This window comes from Anomaloglossus baeobatrachus, chromosome 5 (genome assembly GCF_048569485.1).
Source record: "Anomaloglossus baeobatrachus isolate aAnoBae1 chromosome 5, aAnoBae1.hap1, whole genome shotgun sequence".
Lineage (NCBI taxonomy): Eukaryota > Metazoa > Chordata > Amphibia > Anura > Aromobatidae > Anomaloglossus > Anomaloglossus baeobatrachus.
Window position 1 is genome coordinate 190,448,198 of NC_134357.1, and position 18,052 is coordinate 190,466,249.

Consider the following 18,052-nt stretch of genomic DNA (forward strand, 5'->3'; position numbering starts at 1 on the left):
ATGGGCCTCTTGGTCTGGTAAGAGAATCCTGGAAAGAGGAACTTAACCCCCCAGAAGTGTCCGCTGTGGAGTATGTCATGCGGCTCCATGAGAAAATGCAGTCAATGACGCGGCTGGTGCATGAGAATATGGTGCAGGCCCAGGCCAGCCAGAAGCTGTGGTATGACCAACACGCTCGGGAGTGGGTGTACGAAGTCGGTCAGCAGGTGTGGGTCCTAGTCCCAATGGCTCAGAACAAGCTTCAGGTAGCCTGGGAGGGTCCATACCTTGTGCATCAGCGCCTCAATGACATGAACTACGTGGTCACCATTGACCACGCCAGGAAGAGGCAAAAGGTTTTCCGTGACAACATGATGAAAGCTCATCATGACCGGGAAGCCTTTGCCCTTCCTGTGTGTAACTTTCCCGAGGAAGGCGAAAGCGAAGTCTTGGTGGACTTGCTCGCATTGGCTCGGGATGGAGGGTCTATTGAGGAGGCGGCATTCAACCCACAGCTATCCATGGACCAAAAGGTCCCAGCTGGGGGTGATATTCTGGCCCTACCTGACGACATTCACGAACGTCCCAGGGAAGATGTTGCTAGCCATTAACCAGGCGGACACGGAGTCATTCCCTCGTCAGTCAACCCCCATACCGTGTCTCCCTAGAGGTACAAAAGGACATAAAAAGGGAGATCGATGAAATGTTAACTCTGTGGGTGATCCGGAGGTCCAAAAGTGCATGGGCCTCGCCTGTAGTTTTAGTTCCAAAAAAGGACCAGACAACCCGGTTTAGAGTGGACTACAGGAGGCTAAATACCACTACAGCACCACGCATCGATGAGCTGATGGATTGCTTAGCCGGGGCCTGGTACCTGACGATCATTGACCTGAGTCGAGGGTACTGGTAGATTCCTATGTCCAAGGAAGCACAAGAAAGGTCCGCCGTTCACCCCATTCGGGCTGTATGAATCTCTTGTCATGCCCTTTGGCATGAGAAATGCTCCTGCCACTTTCCAGCGATTGGTCAACCAGCTGCTCGAGGGACTAGGAGGGTTTGCTGTTGCTTACCTGGATAACGTTGCCATCTTTAGTCCCACTTGGGAGGAACACCTGGAGCAGGTGCTCAGGCGGATCCAAAGCGTTGATCTGACTATAAAGCCAGGGAAGTGTCAGACCGGCATGACGGAGGTGCAGTACCTCGGACACTGAGTGAGTGGCGGGACTGTGAACCAGAGCCAGGAAAGGTTGATGCCATCACCTCCTGGCCTACCCCCAAGTCAAAAAAGCAGGTGATGTCCTTCTTTGGTACAGCAGGGTACTATAGGAGGTTCGTTCCTAACTATAGTGCCCTTGCTAAGCCGTTGACGGACCTCACCAAAAAGAAGCTACTGCAAGTAGTCACCTAGACAGATGACTGTGAGCGTTGAAAGCTGCACTCGCCATTTCCCCAATCCTACAAGCCCCGATCTTCACCCGACGGTTCATAGTTCAGACAGATGCCAGTGCATTTGGCCTGGGTGCAGCACTCAGCCAGGTAAACAGGGAGGGGGAAGAGAATCCAGTGATGTTTCTCAGCCGCAAGCTCTTACCCCGGGAAGTAACCTACACCACTGTGGAAGAGTGCCTCGCTATAGTGTGGCCCTGAGGAAGCTGCAGCCCTACCTATATGAACACAACTTCACCATAGTAACAGACCACAACCCTCTCAGCTGGATGCACCGGGTGGCTGGCGACAATGGTTAGCTACTGCAATGGAGCTTGGCTCTACAGCAGTATGATTTTACCATTCAACACAAGAAGGGTATTGAGCATGGCAACGCTGACTGGCTGTCCTGGCAGGGGGATGCCAGTGATGTAGGCTTGGGAGAAGATCGGCAGATCAATCTCTTATGCTACCCCAAAAAGGGGAGGTGTCATGTTGAAACTCTAAAGTTCCTTACCCTCTCCCCACCATCAGCTAGCACAGAGATGGAGATTGCCATGACGACAATCTGATCGGCCTGAGAGTTTTGGAATTTACGATCCGGGGGATGGAAGCAGCTAGAGTAAAATGTACAGAGAAAGACGTCTCTTTGCTCTTTTGGGGGGAATAACTATGAACTCAGTTTTTAGGTGCCACGTTCGTGCTATAAAAATGAAAAGCATATTTCCAGAATCACAGCGGACTTCTGAACACCGCGCACCGTTTGGCTTTGATAGGAGATCGCTGATATCGCGACAAATGGGTATTGGCCAATAAAATCATGCTAGATGCATTGTGTTTGATATTTATACGAATGAAAAATCGAGATATAAAAGGTGTGGCCCAGGGGCAAAGATATGCGAAACAGTAGAATTACAGAACTTTCTGAACCCATCGGCACAGCCCACAAGGAATCGTAAAATGAGGTCGCAGATGGGGAGGGTGAGCTGAGGGCATAAGAGCTAGGAGCTCATTTCTGGACGTTGTCAGTATTGGAGGGCATACCTAAGTGGTGGTGCTGTTGTTTACATCTTATTCTGGACGTCACATCTATGGCACGAGTTTAGTAAGTTTCATGTTTATACCTTTTATTTTTATGTAATTGTCTGCACTGTATTTGTATTGTTCCCTTTTGTAACATCTTGTATATTTTAAAAACACTGCATATTTTTGGATTAAATATATAAAATGTAATAGTTTCTTTCCTCATACTCTATATACGAATCCAAACCCGAAGGGTCTTATGCTACCTGTAACGGGTGTCCGGACTACCTGTGGAACGTCCGGTGGTGGCAGCGCAATTATTGTTGTGTAGAATTATTGGGGTGGTATCAGTAAGGGGTACCGAGATATATGTATTCCACTAGCGGGTATCGGTGATATATACTGTACATTATCCATACTGGCAGACCTTCAATATTTGGCATTAGTAGCTCAGGAGCCTTGTTTACTTACTGTCCAGCAGTACCAAAAGTGACCTGCTGACAAGAGGGGCGCTATAGAGCAGTCTGATCTTGACAACTTTGGTGAACAGTGGGTGGATATCTTGAGACCCCCACCCGACTGTTCTTGACAGTTGTCATTATAGTTTAACTTGGTAAATGCATAAAACAAGACTGATACATCTTTGGAGTAATGGCAATTTCAAGCAAATGTTTAAACGTTAGTTTTATTAACATAAAAAAGGCCAAAAAATTAACATAAACTATGCTTTACAGATAACAACAAAATATCAAATGTATAGCCGGCACTCTTTAAATAGAGAATAAAAACTTAACACAGTGTACAGGTTTCATCTGAGTACATATTTATTTGATAAATATAAGGTGGACACAACTAACTACATACAGTTTTGCAAGACTAAAAAGCACAATTACGTTAATTTTGAACATTTTCTGCCTTCACTGCTAGAGGGAGGAAGAGAGACTTCTCTCTGGCATTGAAGGGGATACAAATATGAATGATTAAATTGTACATACAATGTACAGACAAAATACAGTGGCCCTTTTGCATGTTTTATTATAGATTGTACCATTTATTTTCAATTTCCACTTCTGATCATAATATCAAAAATTGTACAAAGAGAATTTGGTTACAATCTTTTTTTTCTTTTTATTTAATTTCCCTATAATCCACTATTTCTTTTTTACTGTGTGTGTGTTTTACGTCATGTAGCACCTTAAAATACACAGGACTAATGTGTGTCAGCTAAAATATTAGATGTACATAACAGAAAAAAAATGTTTGTTTTCACAAAGGGTCAAAGCATTTCAGAGGAGTGGAAACAATGTGATTTCACACAAAATGCACCCCTCCCACCCTCCCCCAAATATAGGATTATTTCCACACCATATGGAAACACACACATTTTTTTTTAAACATTTTTCTAACCACTTTTTTTTGCAAAATAAAAAACAAACAAATGCACATTCCCAGGAAAATGAATGTGTCTGTGTTTTATGTCTCTACTGCTCATATACATTATTTACATAGGGTGTGTGAAGTCCTTTTATCCTGCCCAGACCCAAAAGGGCTAAGCATAAGCTGGCGATGCCTTCATCCCTTTCCCCCTTCTTAAAGTGAACGGGTTAACATTTTTCCAGTTGAAAAAAGAAAAAAAAAACAAAAACAAAAAAACCCAGCCTTGTTGATATCTTACTTAATCTGTTTAAATGTATCATTTTTGCTTGTACTGCTGCATATAACACAACACTGCAAAAGTGTTTCATGCCTTAAAAGGAAAGAATTACTTTAATTTCCTTTAATTAGCCTTAACGGGGTTGTCTCATGTTTCTGTCTTCAGGAGTGCACCACTTCACTGCCTCCTTGTTTTCTGCTTGCGGGGGAGCGATGCAATCCCGAATATTGGACAGATCAGACTGAAGGTATGACTAAGCCACTGGCCCGGTCCTTGCGCTCTCTGATGCTGATTGCAAATACAACTTTAACTCTGCAGCATATGAGAAGAGCAGGGATACTAAGGCTGGCTTCAGAGCAGCGCTTACAAGTTGGATGGCAAACAGCTTGCAAGCGCAGGCACCTTGGCAATGAGCATTAGTACACGACAGAACAAAAATTCCTCTGTTCTTGAGAAAAAGGATTTTTAATAACAGGTAAAAAGCAAAGAGGCTGGTTTTTACCCAATTAATAAAATTAGACACCTCCTCTAATGGCTATATAGAATTATGAAATCAGAAAACAAAATATAACTTTGCAAATTGCAAGACGTGGAAATGGAAACCAATGCTCCATCTTTATAACCTCATCATATAGTAGCTACTTGATAAAGTTTGTTTCTTTTTGGGTACAAGCAAATTCTACATTTTTATAAATACAGGAGACTTATATGTAGCGTAACCCCATCAATTTTACATCAGCTGGAGACGTCTCTAGAGGAGAGATATCAGCTGCTGCAAACTCAAGGTGAAAAGTGTGATGGAGAGAAGGGATGTGTCACATGGACTAGGCATTCTAAAAAAAACAAACTGCATGAGAACATACCATGTCACTAAGCAACACATATTTCTAAAAATTTTTAACATATTTACAATATTTTAATTGCATATGAACAGCATTTTGTGCTGCCATCTTACCTTACTAAGACACCGGAATTTAGAAAATGAAAAAAATAGAAAACAAACAAACAAACAAAAAAAAACAACTAAAAACACAAATACAAAGTGAAGATGTATTTAAAAAAGCCTACATTTCTACACAACAGGAACTGAAAAATAATGTCAAGAATTTAAAACTGCTAGAGGGGAAACCCAAAAGGTAAATAATCACTTGCCCACCCACCTTTTTTTTCTCCATTTTTTTTGTTAAATAAAAAAAATTTACAAAATACAACTTTGGTGATAGAAAAAAGGAAAACAAATATTCAACAAAGTAGGATTGTTTGGTGTGTCAGTCACATCTGTACAAGCACAACACACGGGCAAAAAATAAAAATCAGTATATCATAAAAAGGACATAAGATGGCAAAGCTGGTACACTGAAAAGGAACAAGAAGGAAGAAATCGATTATAAAGAGGCAAGAAGAAAAGTCTTCCTTCAAAGGGGGTGTCCATTAAAAATAAGTTTTCATCTACCCACAGGATAGGTCTTATTCATCCATGGGGGTCCAACAGCTGGAACTGGCACCATTCAGCAAGATAACGCTTTTTTATCCCAGTTAGAATGCAGTAACAGGTTGATTGCTGAACAGCCGCTATATTCCTTTAGGGCCTGGCTGAGTTCTGTGCTCAGCTTTTTCCAGCAGCATAGAGAAGGCATGGAGCAGCGATTGAGCATGCAACCTGCCACTCTATTTTTTAACAAGAATAAAAGTGCCCTATCAGAAAGAAAAATTCACAGTTCTGCCGATTGGTGTAGGTCCCAACAGTCAGACCCACACCGATCAGCATGTTATAAACTATCCTGCGGATAGGTGATAACTTACTTTCATTAGACAACCCTTTTAAGCCTTTTTATGGTAAAGTAATCTACTGGATACCCTTATATTTATACAGTGGGCCAGCAAAGGAGAAAGCACTGAAAAAGTGAACAAAGACAAAGTAAGTAACATTGATTGGCACACATGCACTTCTGTACAAATATAACAACAGTTTTACAGAAGCAAGCAGCATTAACACACCAGAAGCACAGAAACTGGGTCAGACTCATGCATTTAGACCCCTACCCCCACACCTCTAGAAGGTACCTTGACCACAAAATGTTTGGGAAAGAAGATTGCACAAATAACACACATTTTTATGTGGTTTTATATTAAAATGAAAATAATCATCAGGCAGATAAAAAAGGCCAGTTATTGTGTAACAGTCTTCTTGGGTTAAGCAAAATGAATAAAACCAAAAACATAACCCTTAAGCTGCTTTATGAAACCAATATCAATGCCCCTTGTTGCAGCTTAAAACAAAAAATTAAAAATAAAGTCACGACAGAGAGCCCAGATCCTGGATAAAGTATCAGTTGTTGTCGCTTAACTTCCAAGCTGTTAAAATTTAGTCTCTGCATTTAGGAAACGCCTTACCAGGGACCTGGGAGTTTTTCTTAAAAATGCTGCAATAAAAATTGGAGGAAATGTATACTGGCAACAAACCAAAGGTGCAGGAGACCCTCCAAGAGGCTGTATCCTGAATGACAGCACTTGTGTGTGGCGAGAGCAAGATGTCTGGCCATAATACTCACTGCTTAGGAACCTTGTGCTTTGTGTGCGGGTGTGTGTTTGCTCCATCTTTCTCCCAATTTCATGGTAATGTTCTTCTTTGCCAGCTGGTGTGAGACTGGTGGTGGTGTGGGAATGAGGGGTAACACTAGGCATCGTAAGGTGTCATGTGTCTTGCATTTAATCTCCACCACCTCTTAAACTGCCTAGAGAGGACTTTGTCTTCATAGTTTCCCATTTATCAACCTCAGCATGGGAAAACCAGGAAGCACCACGTGAGAGATCTACAAACAGCCCGAAGCTGAATGTTGCCCTTTAGCAGCGTCACTTAATGCGCATTAGTCTAAGGCAAATGCAGCTGCAAGACTGCCGGGAAGGCATACATAATGGATAATGGTTGGAGTTTCCAGAACTGTGCCTGCCTTGTGTATCCTGACTGGCTGTATTATGGTCTGGGAATGGGGAAACAGCTGCACTTTAGTTGTTCTCAAACAGTGAGAGAAGGTCATCGTTGCTGTTGTTTGGTAGATCTGGAGGATCCAGGTAGGAAAGAAGCTCGTCTGGATTCGTAAGCTCTGGAAGCAGCTGCACAAAGGAGAGAGAAAGAAAAAATAAATTGTGTCTTCACCTTTACAATGTACTCAAAAAAAATTAGACGTTTGACATTTGAGAGCCATTTTCTGTCTCAATTTTTACACATAGCTCACTCTAGACACCCGAGATCTGGAAAGAGTCATTTTCCATCCGTATAATACACTTTCTCAGAAATGCAATAAAGCAATGAGCACTTCCTTATAGTTGTCTGGTGTGTTCTATCGACAAGCAAACAGTATAATTACTTCTAGATCCATGCGAGGTATGTAAACAAGTGTATCTACACACTATACGTGTACATTATACAAATGCCATCTTTACAGACAGCACACTGCCCATGGAGCCCATGCAATTTAAGCAGCACAAATGCTCTCATTAAAGCAAATAATATAGGTATTTGATAATAGTGCTGTGGTGCACGGTGTTCATTCTTTTTAGATTTGATATCTCTGTATTTAAAGAAAACAAATCTCTAAAATTGCATTCATATGTCAACCTATGCAGTCACACATTTAATTTCTCAATAATCTTACATCCAGAGATGGCTCTGGCATATCTGGAGGTCCTTGTCCACCTGGTTGACCTTCTAACACGGAGGAGGGGTTAAAGGCCATGTCTCCATGCGGATGGTTCGCAGCTTGCGGTGGGTGTCGAGGTTGAGGTGCTGGTCCACCGTGGTGTAAAGGCTGCCCAGGCTGACTTCCTGGGTGAGGCGGGTGTAAGCCCTGAGGCATGGAGCCATGAGGCTGCTCAGAATTTCCTACATGAGGGATCTGAAAGACAAACAATAAGGAAAAGTCAGTATCAGCTTAAACAAAGTATTTAACAGTATTTTAGAATCCCTCAACTGCTCCTGGATCAACCATAAACTACTGTATACATGTCCAGGAGGGCCACATTTCATTCTACACTGGCATTCTAAAGCATCAATACAGAGTAAGCTGCTTGCTGGAGATCAAGTAGCTGTGAGAGTGGGGAGGTGGCTGTCAGATCCAGCCAGACTTCCTACAGAAAAGGCAAACATTGTTTAAGTTGGCTTCATGATCATTAAATACACAACACTAAACCAGTGCTTGTATATACAGATTAGAATGCAATAACAGCACTTCCTTTTCCAGATTCAGTGATCAATGGGAGTAGAGATAGGGCAGGAGCTGCTGGGTTCTAGGCAATCTTGTCAGCTCTGCCATGCAAGCGGACGTTAAATTCCCCCTGCAACTGGGCTAATATACCATCCTAAGTTACAGAGGAATTCAGAAAAAGAAAAAAAAAAAAGTCTGTTAATATGTTAAAATGCCCTTCAAAGATTTTTTTAAGACCTTATGGGTGGGAACAGTGCGTGAATTAAATTAATCAATAAAAAAGCAAGAAAATAAGTAAATCAAACTATAAAGAAATAAAAGAAATGGCAGGTCTAAATTAACGCTTCTACTCGGCTTTGTTGAAACAAATTATTTCCAATATATAAAAATTATTTCTATGGAACAGGGGACATCAGAAAAAAGGAATATAAATATGGCTTAACAATTAAACCTCAAACATTGCAAAAAAAAAAAAAATAAATAAAATAATTTGAATATCCAAACGAGAGAAAATTTTAGCGCCATTAGAAAAAACAAAAACCCAAAAAACTTGCCTATCGGGTATGGGGAAAATGGCTCAGTCTGGAACTTACTAACCAGTTAGTAACCAAAATAACATGAAATAAGCTGATAATATAGTGGCTGATCTATATTAAAAAGGAGCTATCTACAACTAAAGACACATTACCACCACTTACCGAGTCCTGCATGGAGTGGCTTAGAGGTTTGTCCAGCGAAGACATGCCAGTGGGCATGTCAGGAGGATGAGACAACTGGGGCCCATGAATAAAATCATTCATAGACGTCCCACCTTGTGCTCCATGAGGAAAGTCAAAGTTCCCATGACCTTGATAATTATTTCCTACAAATAAAGAATAAATCAACTTGTGACACAACGCAAGTCACCACTTAACAATACTAATATAATATTCACTGGAGGATCTTAAAGTAGCCCTCTAGTTTTTGTTTTTTTTTCTTTTTAATTCATCTTCTCAGCAGGTCCACACTAGATATAATTAAGCTTGTAGTACCTTATTTAGTTATCCCTTCTATCTGTAAATTCATGGCATAATTCTCTTCAGTTAGGTACTGTGATCACATGGACACTTACATTGCTCGAGAGAGTTACCACTGTAAAGCCATATACCGTAACTCTAAGGGGGTTTAATTATATGGTTTTATGTTCTCTAAAGGGTTGTAACTATCTAGAGCATAATTAGTTTCTGTATAATGCAATTTTACGGACTGTACCATATAAGTTCTCCATGCTGGTGGACAGAAGCCCTTATCACTGATAATGACTGCACAGTGTCTGTTATACAGTTAGATTGAATAGAAAAATATATACGAGTGAATAATCACACTGTCATCCTAGCAAACAGATGCTGGTCATGCTAACTGCTTATGTGATGCATCATGGAATTTAGAACAGATCATAGAAGAATAGGATGAAAATAGGAATCATGATGGAGGATGTACAGAAGAAAACAGAGGACAGAAGTACTTGGAGGTAAGTTTACTGTGTATAATAATGTGCAGAATGTGACAAAATTATTTGAGGGTTCAGTCAGAGAAGAAAACCAAAACTTAAGGAAGAAGGGAATTTTGTTTACTTACCGTAAATTCCTTTTCTTCTAGCTCCAATTGGGAGACCCAGACAATTGGGTGTTTAGCTTCTGCCTCCGGAGGCCACACAAAGTATTACACTTAAAAGTGTAAAGCCCCTCCCCTCTGCCTATACACCCTCCCGTGCATCACGGGCACCTCAGTTTTGGTGCAAAAGCAAGAAGGAGGAAACTTATAAATTGGTCTAAGGTAAATTCAATCCGAAGGATGTTCGGAGAACTGAAAACCATAACCAAGAACAATTCAACATGAACAACATGTGTACACAAAGAACAACAGCCCGAAGGGAACAGGGGCGGGTGCTGGGTCTCCCAATTGGAGCTAGAAGAAAAGGAATTTACGGTAAGTAAACAAAATTCCCTTCTTCTTTGTCGCTCCATTGGGAGACCCAGACAATTGGGACGTCCAAAAGCAGTCCCTGGGTGGGTAAAAAAATACCTCGGTAAAAAAGCCGTAAAACGGCCCCTGCCTACAGGTGGGCAACCGCCGCCTGAAGGACTCGCCTACCTAGGCTGGCATCTGCCGAAGCGTAGGTATGCACTTGATAGTGTTTCGTGAAAGTGTGCAGACTCGACCAGGTAGCCGCCTGACACACCTGCTGAGCCGTAGCCTGGTGCCGCAAAGCCCAGGACGCACCCACGGTTCTGGTAGAATGGGCCTTCAGCCCTGAAGGAACCGGAAGCCCCGAAGAACGGTAGGCTTCAAGAATTGGTTCCTTGATCCACCGAGCCAAGGTTGACTTAGAAGCCTGCGACCCTTTACGCTGGCCAGCAACAAGGACAAAGAGTGCATCCGAGCGGCGCAGGGGCGCCGTACGAGAAATGTAGAGTCTGAGTGCTCTCACCAGATCTAACAAGTGCAAATCCTTTTCACATTGGTGAACTGGATGAGGACAAAAAGAAGGTAAGGAGATATCCTGATTGAGATGAAAAGGGGATACCACCTTCGGGAGAAACTCCGGAACCGGACGCAGAACCACCTTGTCCTGGTGAAATACCAGGAAGGGGGCTTTGCATGAGAGCGCTGGTAGCTCAGACACTCTCCGAAGCGATGTGACTGCCACTAGGAAGACCACCTTCTGCGAAAGGCGTGAAAGAGAAATATCCCTCATTGGCTCGAAAGGTGGTTTCTGAAGAGCCGTTAGCACCCTGTTCAGATCCCAGGGTTCTAGCGGACGCTTGTAAGGAGGGACTATGTGGCAAACCCCCTGCAGGAACGTGCGTACCTGCGGAAGCCTGGCTAGACGCTTTTGAAAAAACACAGAGAGTGCCGAGACTTGTCCCTTAAGTGAGCCGAGAGACAACCCCTTTTCCATTCCGGATTGCAGGAAGGACAGAAAAGTGGGCAAGGCGAATGGCCAGGGAATAAAACCCTGATCAGAGCACCAGGATAAGAAGATCTTCCACGTCCTGTGGTAGATCTTGGCGGATGTTGGTTTCCTGGCCTGTCTCATAGTGGCAATGACCTCTTGAGATAACCCTGAGGACGCTAGGATCCAGGACTCAATGGCCACACAGTCAGGTTGAGGGCCGCAGAATTCAGATGGAAAAATGGCCCTTGAGACAGCAAGTCTGGTCGGTCTGGTAGTGCCCACGGTTGGCCTACCGTGAGATGCCACAGATCCGGGTACCACGACCTCCTCGGCCAGTCTGGAGCGACGAGGATGGCGCGGCGGCAGTCGGACCTGATCTTGCGTAACACTCTGGGCAGCAGAGCCAGAGGAGGAAATACATAAGGCAGTCGAAACTGCGACCAATCCTGAACTAACGCGTCTGCCGCCAGAGCTCTGTGATCTTGAGAACATGCCATGAATGCCGGGACCTTGTTGTTGTGCCGGGACGCCATAAGGTCGACGTCCGGCTTCCCCCAGCGGCAACAGATCTCTTGAAACACGTCCGGGTGAAGAGACCATTCCCCTGCGTCCATGCCCTGGCGACTGAGAAAGTCTGCTTCCCAGTTTTCTACGCCCGGGATGTGAACTGCGGAGATGGTGGAGGCTGTGGCTTCCACCCACAGCAGAATCCGCCGAACTTCCTGGAAGGCTTGCCGACTGCGTGTGCCGCCTTGGTGATTGATGTATGCCACCGCCGTGGCATTGTCCGACTGAATTCGGATCTGCCTGCCTTCCAGCCACGGCTGGAACGCCTTTAGGGCTAGATACACTGCCCTTATCTCCAGAACATTGATCTGAAGGGAGGACTCTGGCTGAGTCCATGTACCCTGAGCCCTGTGGTGGAGAAAGACCGCTCCCCACCCCAACAGACTCGCGTCCGTCGTGACCACAGCCCAGGATGGGGGCAGGAAGGATTTCCCCTTCGACAAAGAAGTGGGAAGAAGCCACCACTGAAGGGAGGCCTTGGCCGCTCGAGACAGGGAGACGTTCCTGTCGAGGGACGTCGACTTCCTGTCCCATTTGCGGAGAATGTCCCATTGAAGTGGACGCAGATGAAACTGCGCAAATGGAACTGCCTCCATTGCTGCCACCATCTTCCCTAGGAAGTGCATGAGGCGCCTCAAGGGTTGCGACTGGGCTCGAAGGAGCGATTGCACCCCTGTCTGTAGTGACCGCTGTTTGTCCAACGGAAGCTTCACTATCGCTGAGAGAGTATGAAACTCCATGCCAAGATATGTCAGTGATTGGGCCGGTGTCAATTTTGACTTTGGGAAATTGATGATCCACCCGAATCTCAGGAGAGTCTCCAGAGCAATGTTCAGGCTGTGTTGGCATGCCACCCGAGAGGGGGCCTTGACAAGCAGATCGTCTAAGTAAGGGATCACCGAGTGTCCCTGAGAGTGTAGGACTGCAACCACTGTTGCCATGACTTTGGTGAAGACCCGTGGGGCTGTTGCCAGGCCAAAAGGCAGTGCCACGAACTGAAGGTGTTCGTCTCCTATGGCGAAGCGCAGGAAGCGCTGATGTTCTGGTGCAATCGGCACGTGGAGATAAGCATCCCTGATATCGATTGATGCTAGGAAGTCTCCTTGGGACATTGAGGCGATGACGGAGCGGAGAGACTCCATCCGGAACCGCCTGGTTTTCACGTGTCTGTTGAGCAGTTTTAGGTCCAGAACGGGACGGAAAGATCCGTCCTTTTTTGGCACCACAAACAAGTTGGAGTAAAACCCGTGGCCCCATTGTTGAAGGGGAACCGGGATCACCACTCCTTCTGCTTTCAGAGTGCTCACCGCCTGAAGAAGAGCATCGGCTCGCTCGGGGGGTGGAGATGTTCTGAAGAAACGAGTCGGAGGACGAGAGCTGAACTCTATCCTGTAACCGTGAGACAGAATGTCTCTCACCCATCGGTCTTGGACATGTGGCAACCAGGCGTCGGAAAAGCGGGAGAGCCTGCCACCGACCGAGGATGCGGTTTGGGGAGGTCGAAAGTCAGGAGGAGGCCGCTTTGGGAGCGGTTCCTCCGGCGTTCTTCTTAGGACGTGACTTAGACCGCCATGAATCAGAGTTCCTCTGACCCTTCTGTGGCCTGTTGGACGAGGAGAATTGAGACCTGGCTGAGGCCCGAAAGGACCGAAACCTCGATTGAACCTTCCTTTGTGGAGGTCTGTTTGGTTTAGACTGGGGTAAGGACGAGTCCTTTCCCTTGGATTGTTTAATGATTTCATCCAATCGCTCGCCAAACAGGCGGTCGCCAGAAAATGGCAACCCGGTTAAGAACTTTTTCGAAGCAGAGTCTGCCTTCCATTCACGTAGCCACATGGCTAGTGCGGACTGCCACAGAATTGGCGGATGCTACCGCCGTACGGCTAGCAGAGTCCAGGACAGCATTCATGGCGTAGGACGCAAACGCCGACGCCTGAGATGTTAAGGACACAACCTGTGGGGTAGCGGCCCGTGTGACTGCATTAATCTCAGACTGACAAGCTGAGATAGCTTGGAGTGCCCATACGGCTGCGAATGCCGGAGCAAAGGACGCGCCGATAGCTTCATAGATGGATTTCATCAGGAGCTCTATCTGCCTGTCAGTGGCATCCTTGAGTGATGCACCATCTTCCACTGCGACTATGGATCTAGCCGCCAGTCTAGAGACCGGCGGATCCACCTTGGGACACTGAGCCCAACCCTTGACTACGTCAGCGGGGAAGGGGTAACGTGTGTCATTAAGGCGCTTAGTAAAGGGCTTATCCGGAAAAGCTCGGTGTTTCTGAACTGCATCCCTGAAGTCGGAGTGATCAAGAAACGCACTCCGTGTACGTTTGGGAAACCTAAAACGGAATTTCTCCTGCTGAGAAGCCGACTCCTCAATCGGAGGAGCTGGAGGGGAAAGATTCAACACCTGATTGATGGACGCTATAAGGTCGTTCACTATGGCGTCCCCCTCAGGTGTATCAAGGTTGAGAGCGGCGTCAGTATCAGAGCCCTGATCTGCCACCTCCTCCTCATCCTCCAGAGAGTCCTCATGCTGAGACCCTGAACAGTGTGATGAAGTCGAGGGAAGCTCCCAGCGAGCCCGCTTAGTCGGTCTGAGACTGCGGTCTGTGTCGGAGTCCTCACCGTGAGACCTATGAGTCGCCCCAGGAGCACTTTGCTGCTCCAACCGAGGGGGGCCTGGGGTCAATGATTCAACAGTGCCCGGGGCCTGTATTACCGGTCTGGACTGCAAAGCTTCTAGTATCTTAGCAGACCATTTATCCATAGACTCAGCAAGTTTGTCAGCGAATACTGCAAACTCTGTCCCTGTCACCTGGACAGTGGCAGCAGGTGGTCCCACCGGGGACGAGGGTCCCGACCGTGGCAGAGGCTCCGGCTGAGTGAGTGTCACAGGGGCCGAGCATTGCACACAATGAGGGTAGGTGGAACCTGCAGGAAGCATAGCCGCACATGAGGTACAGGTAGCAAAGTAAGCCTGTGCCTTGGCACCCTTGCTTTTTGCGGACGACATGCTGTAGTCTCCTTTAAGAGCAATCAAAGAGGGTATATAGCCGGAGCAATAGTGCGGCCGTACAGAGTAAATGTATACAGTATAAGCATATAAATATACACTACGGCACCCAGGGGGACCAGCACCTAGTAACAGGTGCGGCTTACCGACCGCCCGCAGCGGTTGTGTGACCACCAGATTCCCTGCCTGGGCCTCCCAGAGCTGTGGAGCTCAGCGTTGTCTCCCCTCTGAAGTTCTTCAGAAGTGCTGATAGCAATGGCTGCCAGCGTCCAGAGAGGAGGAGGGAGCCGTGGGCGTGCCTGCAAAAGTGCGGGAATCTGGTGCCCCACGGTGCTCAGAGAGGGGGGAGGAGGATACACAGTATGCTCCAGCCCTCAGCGCTGACGTTCAGTGCAGCGTCCTGCCCTTACCCCTGACTGGCAGACCCGGGGGCGGGAATATGCGGTACTAGGCCGCAAAAGCCGGGGAGTAAAGTTATAAGCGCGGCCGGCAAACAAGCGCGGTCAGCGCGGTAGTCCCGGCGCACCAACACACCCAGCAGCTGCTGCAGCGTCCATAACACAGGCGCTCTATACGCCGTCCCCAAGGGGACACAGAGTACCTCAGAGTAGCAGGGCCTTGTCCCTGATGATACCCGGTCTCCTGTCCAGCAGATTCCCCCAGGGGCTGCGGAGGGAGCACGGTCCCAGTGCCTGGTGACCGGTTAGGATCCCACTTCACCCAGAGCCCCTAAGGGATGGGGAAGGAAAACAGCATGTGGGCTCCAGCCTCTGTACCCGCAATGGGTACCTCAACCTTAACAGCACCGCCGACCAGAGTGGGGTGAGAAGGGAGCATGCCGGAAGCCCTGTTAGGGGCCCTCTTTTCTTCCATCCGAAATAGTCAGCAGCTGCTGCTGACTAAATTGTGGAGCTTGCGTGCATGTGTGCCTCCTTCGCACAAAGCATAAAAACTGAGGTGCCCGTGATGCACGGGAGGGTGTATAGGCAGAGGGGAGGGGCTTTACACTTTTAAGTGTAATACTTTGTGTGGCCTCCGGAGGCAGAAGCTATACACCCAATTGTCTGGGTCTCCCAATGGAGCGACAAAGAAATATAATTTTAATGATAAATAAAATATGCTAACATGTGTAGAAGATTAACTTTAATGAATATCTTAAAAAGAACCAGTCACCAGATCAAAAGTGGCTATTCTTCTCATGCTGCTCCATAAAATCCACCATACGGTACGGCCTTTTCATTTGTTTCCAGTTTTATGGGCTTTACCAAGAGGGCATTGCTCACAGGGTTATTATGCAAACAAGCATAACGACCCCTCCCGAAGGAAACCCTTGAGCTATACACCGTGTGCAGAATTATTAAGCAAGTTGTATTTTAGAGGATTTTTTTTTATTATTGATAAACAACTATGTTCTCAATCAACCCAAAAGACTCAAATATCAAAGCTCAATATTTTTGGAAGTTAGAGTGTTTGTTTTTTTTTAGATTTGGCTATCTTAAGAGGATATCTCTTTGTGCAGGTAACCATTACTGTGCAGAATTATTAGGCAACTTAATAAAAACCAAATATATTCCCATCTCACTTGTTTATTTTCACCAGGTAAACCAATATAACTGCACAAAATTTAGAAATAAACATTTCTGACATGCAAAAACAAAACCCCAAAAAATTAGTGACCAACATAGCCACCTTTCTTTATGATGACACTCAACAGCTTACCATCTATAGATTCTGTCAGTTGCTTGATCTGTTTACGATCAACATTGCGTGCAGCAGCCACCACAGCCTCCCAGACACTGTTCTGAGAGGTGTACTGTTTTCCCTCCCAGTAGAGCTCACATTTTATGAGGGACCACAGGTTCTCTATGGCGTTCAGATCAGGTGAACAAGGGGGCCTTGTCATTATTTTTTCATCTTTTAGACCTTTACTGGCCAGCCACGCTGTGGAGTAGTTGGAAGCATGTGATGGAGCATTGTCCTGCATGAAAATCATGTTTTTCTTGAACAATACAGTCTTCTTCCTGTACCACTGCTTGAAGAATTTGTCTTCCAGAAACTGCCAGTAGGTCTGGGAGTTGAGTTTCACTCCATCCTCAACCCAAAAAGGTCCCACAAGTTCATCTTTGATGATACCAGCCCATACCAGTACCCCACCTCCACCTTGCTGGCGTCTAAGTCGGAGTGGAGATCTCTGCCCTTTACTGATCCAGCCTCTGGTCCATCCATCTGGCCCATCAAGCGTCATTCTCATTTCATCAGTCCATAAAACCTTTGAAAAATCAGTCTTAAGATATTTCTTGGCCCAGTCTTGACGTTTTATCTTATGTTTCTTGTTCAAAGGTGGTCGGTTTTCAGCCTTCCTTACCTTGGCCATGTCCCTGAGTATGGCACACCTTGTGCTTTTTGATACTCCAGTAACGTTGCAGCTCTGAAATATGGCCAAACTGGTGGCAAATAGCATCTTGGCAGCTTCACGCTTTGATTTTCCTCAATTCATGGTCAGTTATTTTGCGCCTTTTTTGCCCAACATGCTTCTTGCAACCCTGTTGGCCATTTGCCACAAAACACTTGATTGTTCGGTGATCAGGCTTCAAAAGTTTGGCAATTGAGACTGCTACATCTCTCTGCAATTCATCTCACAATTTTGGACTTTTCAGAGCCCGTCAAGTCTCTCTTCTGACCCATTTTGCCAAAGGAAAGGAAGTTGCCCAATAATTAAGCACACCTTATATACGATGTTGATGTCATTACACCAAACCCCTCCTCATTACAAAGATGCACGTCACCTGATTTACTTAATTGGTAATTGGCTCTAAAGCCTATACAGCTTGGAGTAGGACAACATGTATAATAATTATCCTGTGATTAAAATTTGCCTAATTATGTACACAGTGTACACCTTAGTAAAAACAACATACGGCAGTTATAAAAATAAAATAAAAAATACTTGGGAGCAGCAGGAATTAAATAAGAGCAAAATCTGGCCACTTTTGACTCATGAAATGTCCTCTTTAAATATATTCCTGTATGTTGGCCTTTACCATCATCTCAGGTTTGCAGTCTATGCTTTCATCCACTAGTCACAATTCTACATATCATTTACATCTTTGCATACTCTTCTCAAACATGCTATGTTGGTATCTGCTTCTGCTTATTACAATTTGTTTGGTTGTAATACATTTTGTATCTATTTATCGCTCATACAGTACATTGAGGCTGGGTATTTCAAGACTTGACATCTT

General features: G+C 45.5%; 1 protein-coding gene across 8 annotated transcripts in view; it reads right to left on the reverse strand.

The window, feature by feature from the left end:
* Positions 1 to 3,233: 3,233 nt before the first annotated feature.
* Positions 3,234 to 18,052, reverse strand: part of ZMIZ1 (zinc finger MIZ-type containing 1) — a 553,945-nt gene continuing 539,126 nt past the window's right edge. For all 8 annotated transcript variants that reach the window (XM_075349063.1, XM_075349058.1, XM_075349062.1 and 5 more), the window contains 3 exons: positions 8,985 to 9,148; positions 7,738 to 7,977; positions 3,234 to 7,195 (listed from right to left, as the gene is read on the reverse strand). In XM_075349063.1, coding sequence (XP_075205178.1) covers positions 7,088 to 7,195; positions 7,738 to 7,977; positions 8,985 to 9,148 — 512 coding nt within the window. In that variant the 3' untranslated portion in view covers positions 3,234 to 7,087. The remainder of the gene's footprint in view (positions 7,196 to 7,737; positions 7,978 to 8,984; positions 9,149 to 18,052) is intronic.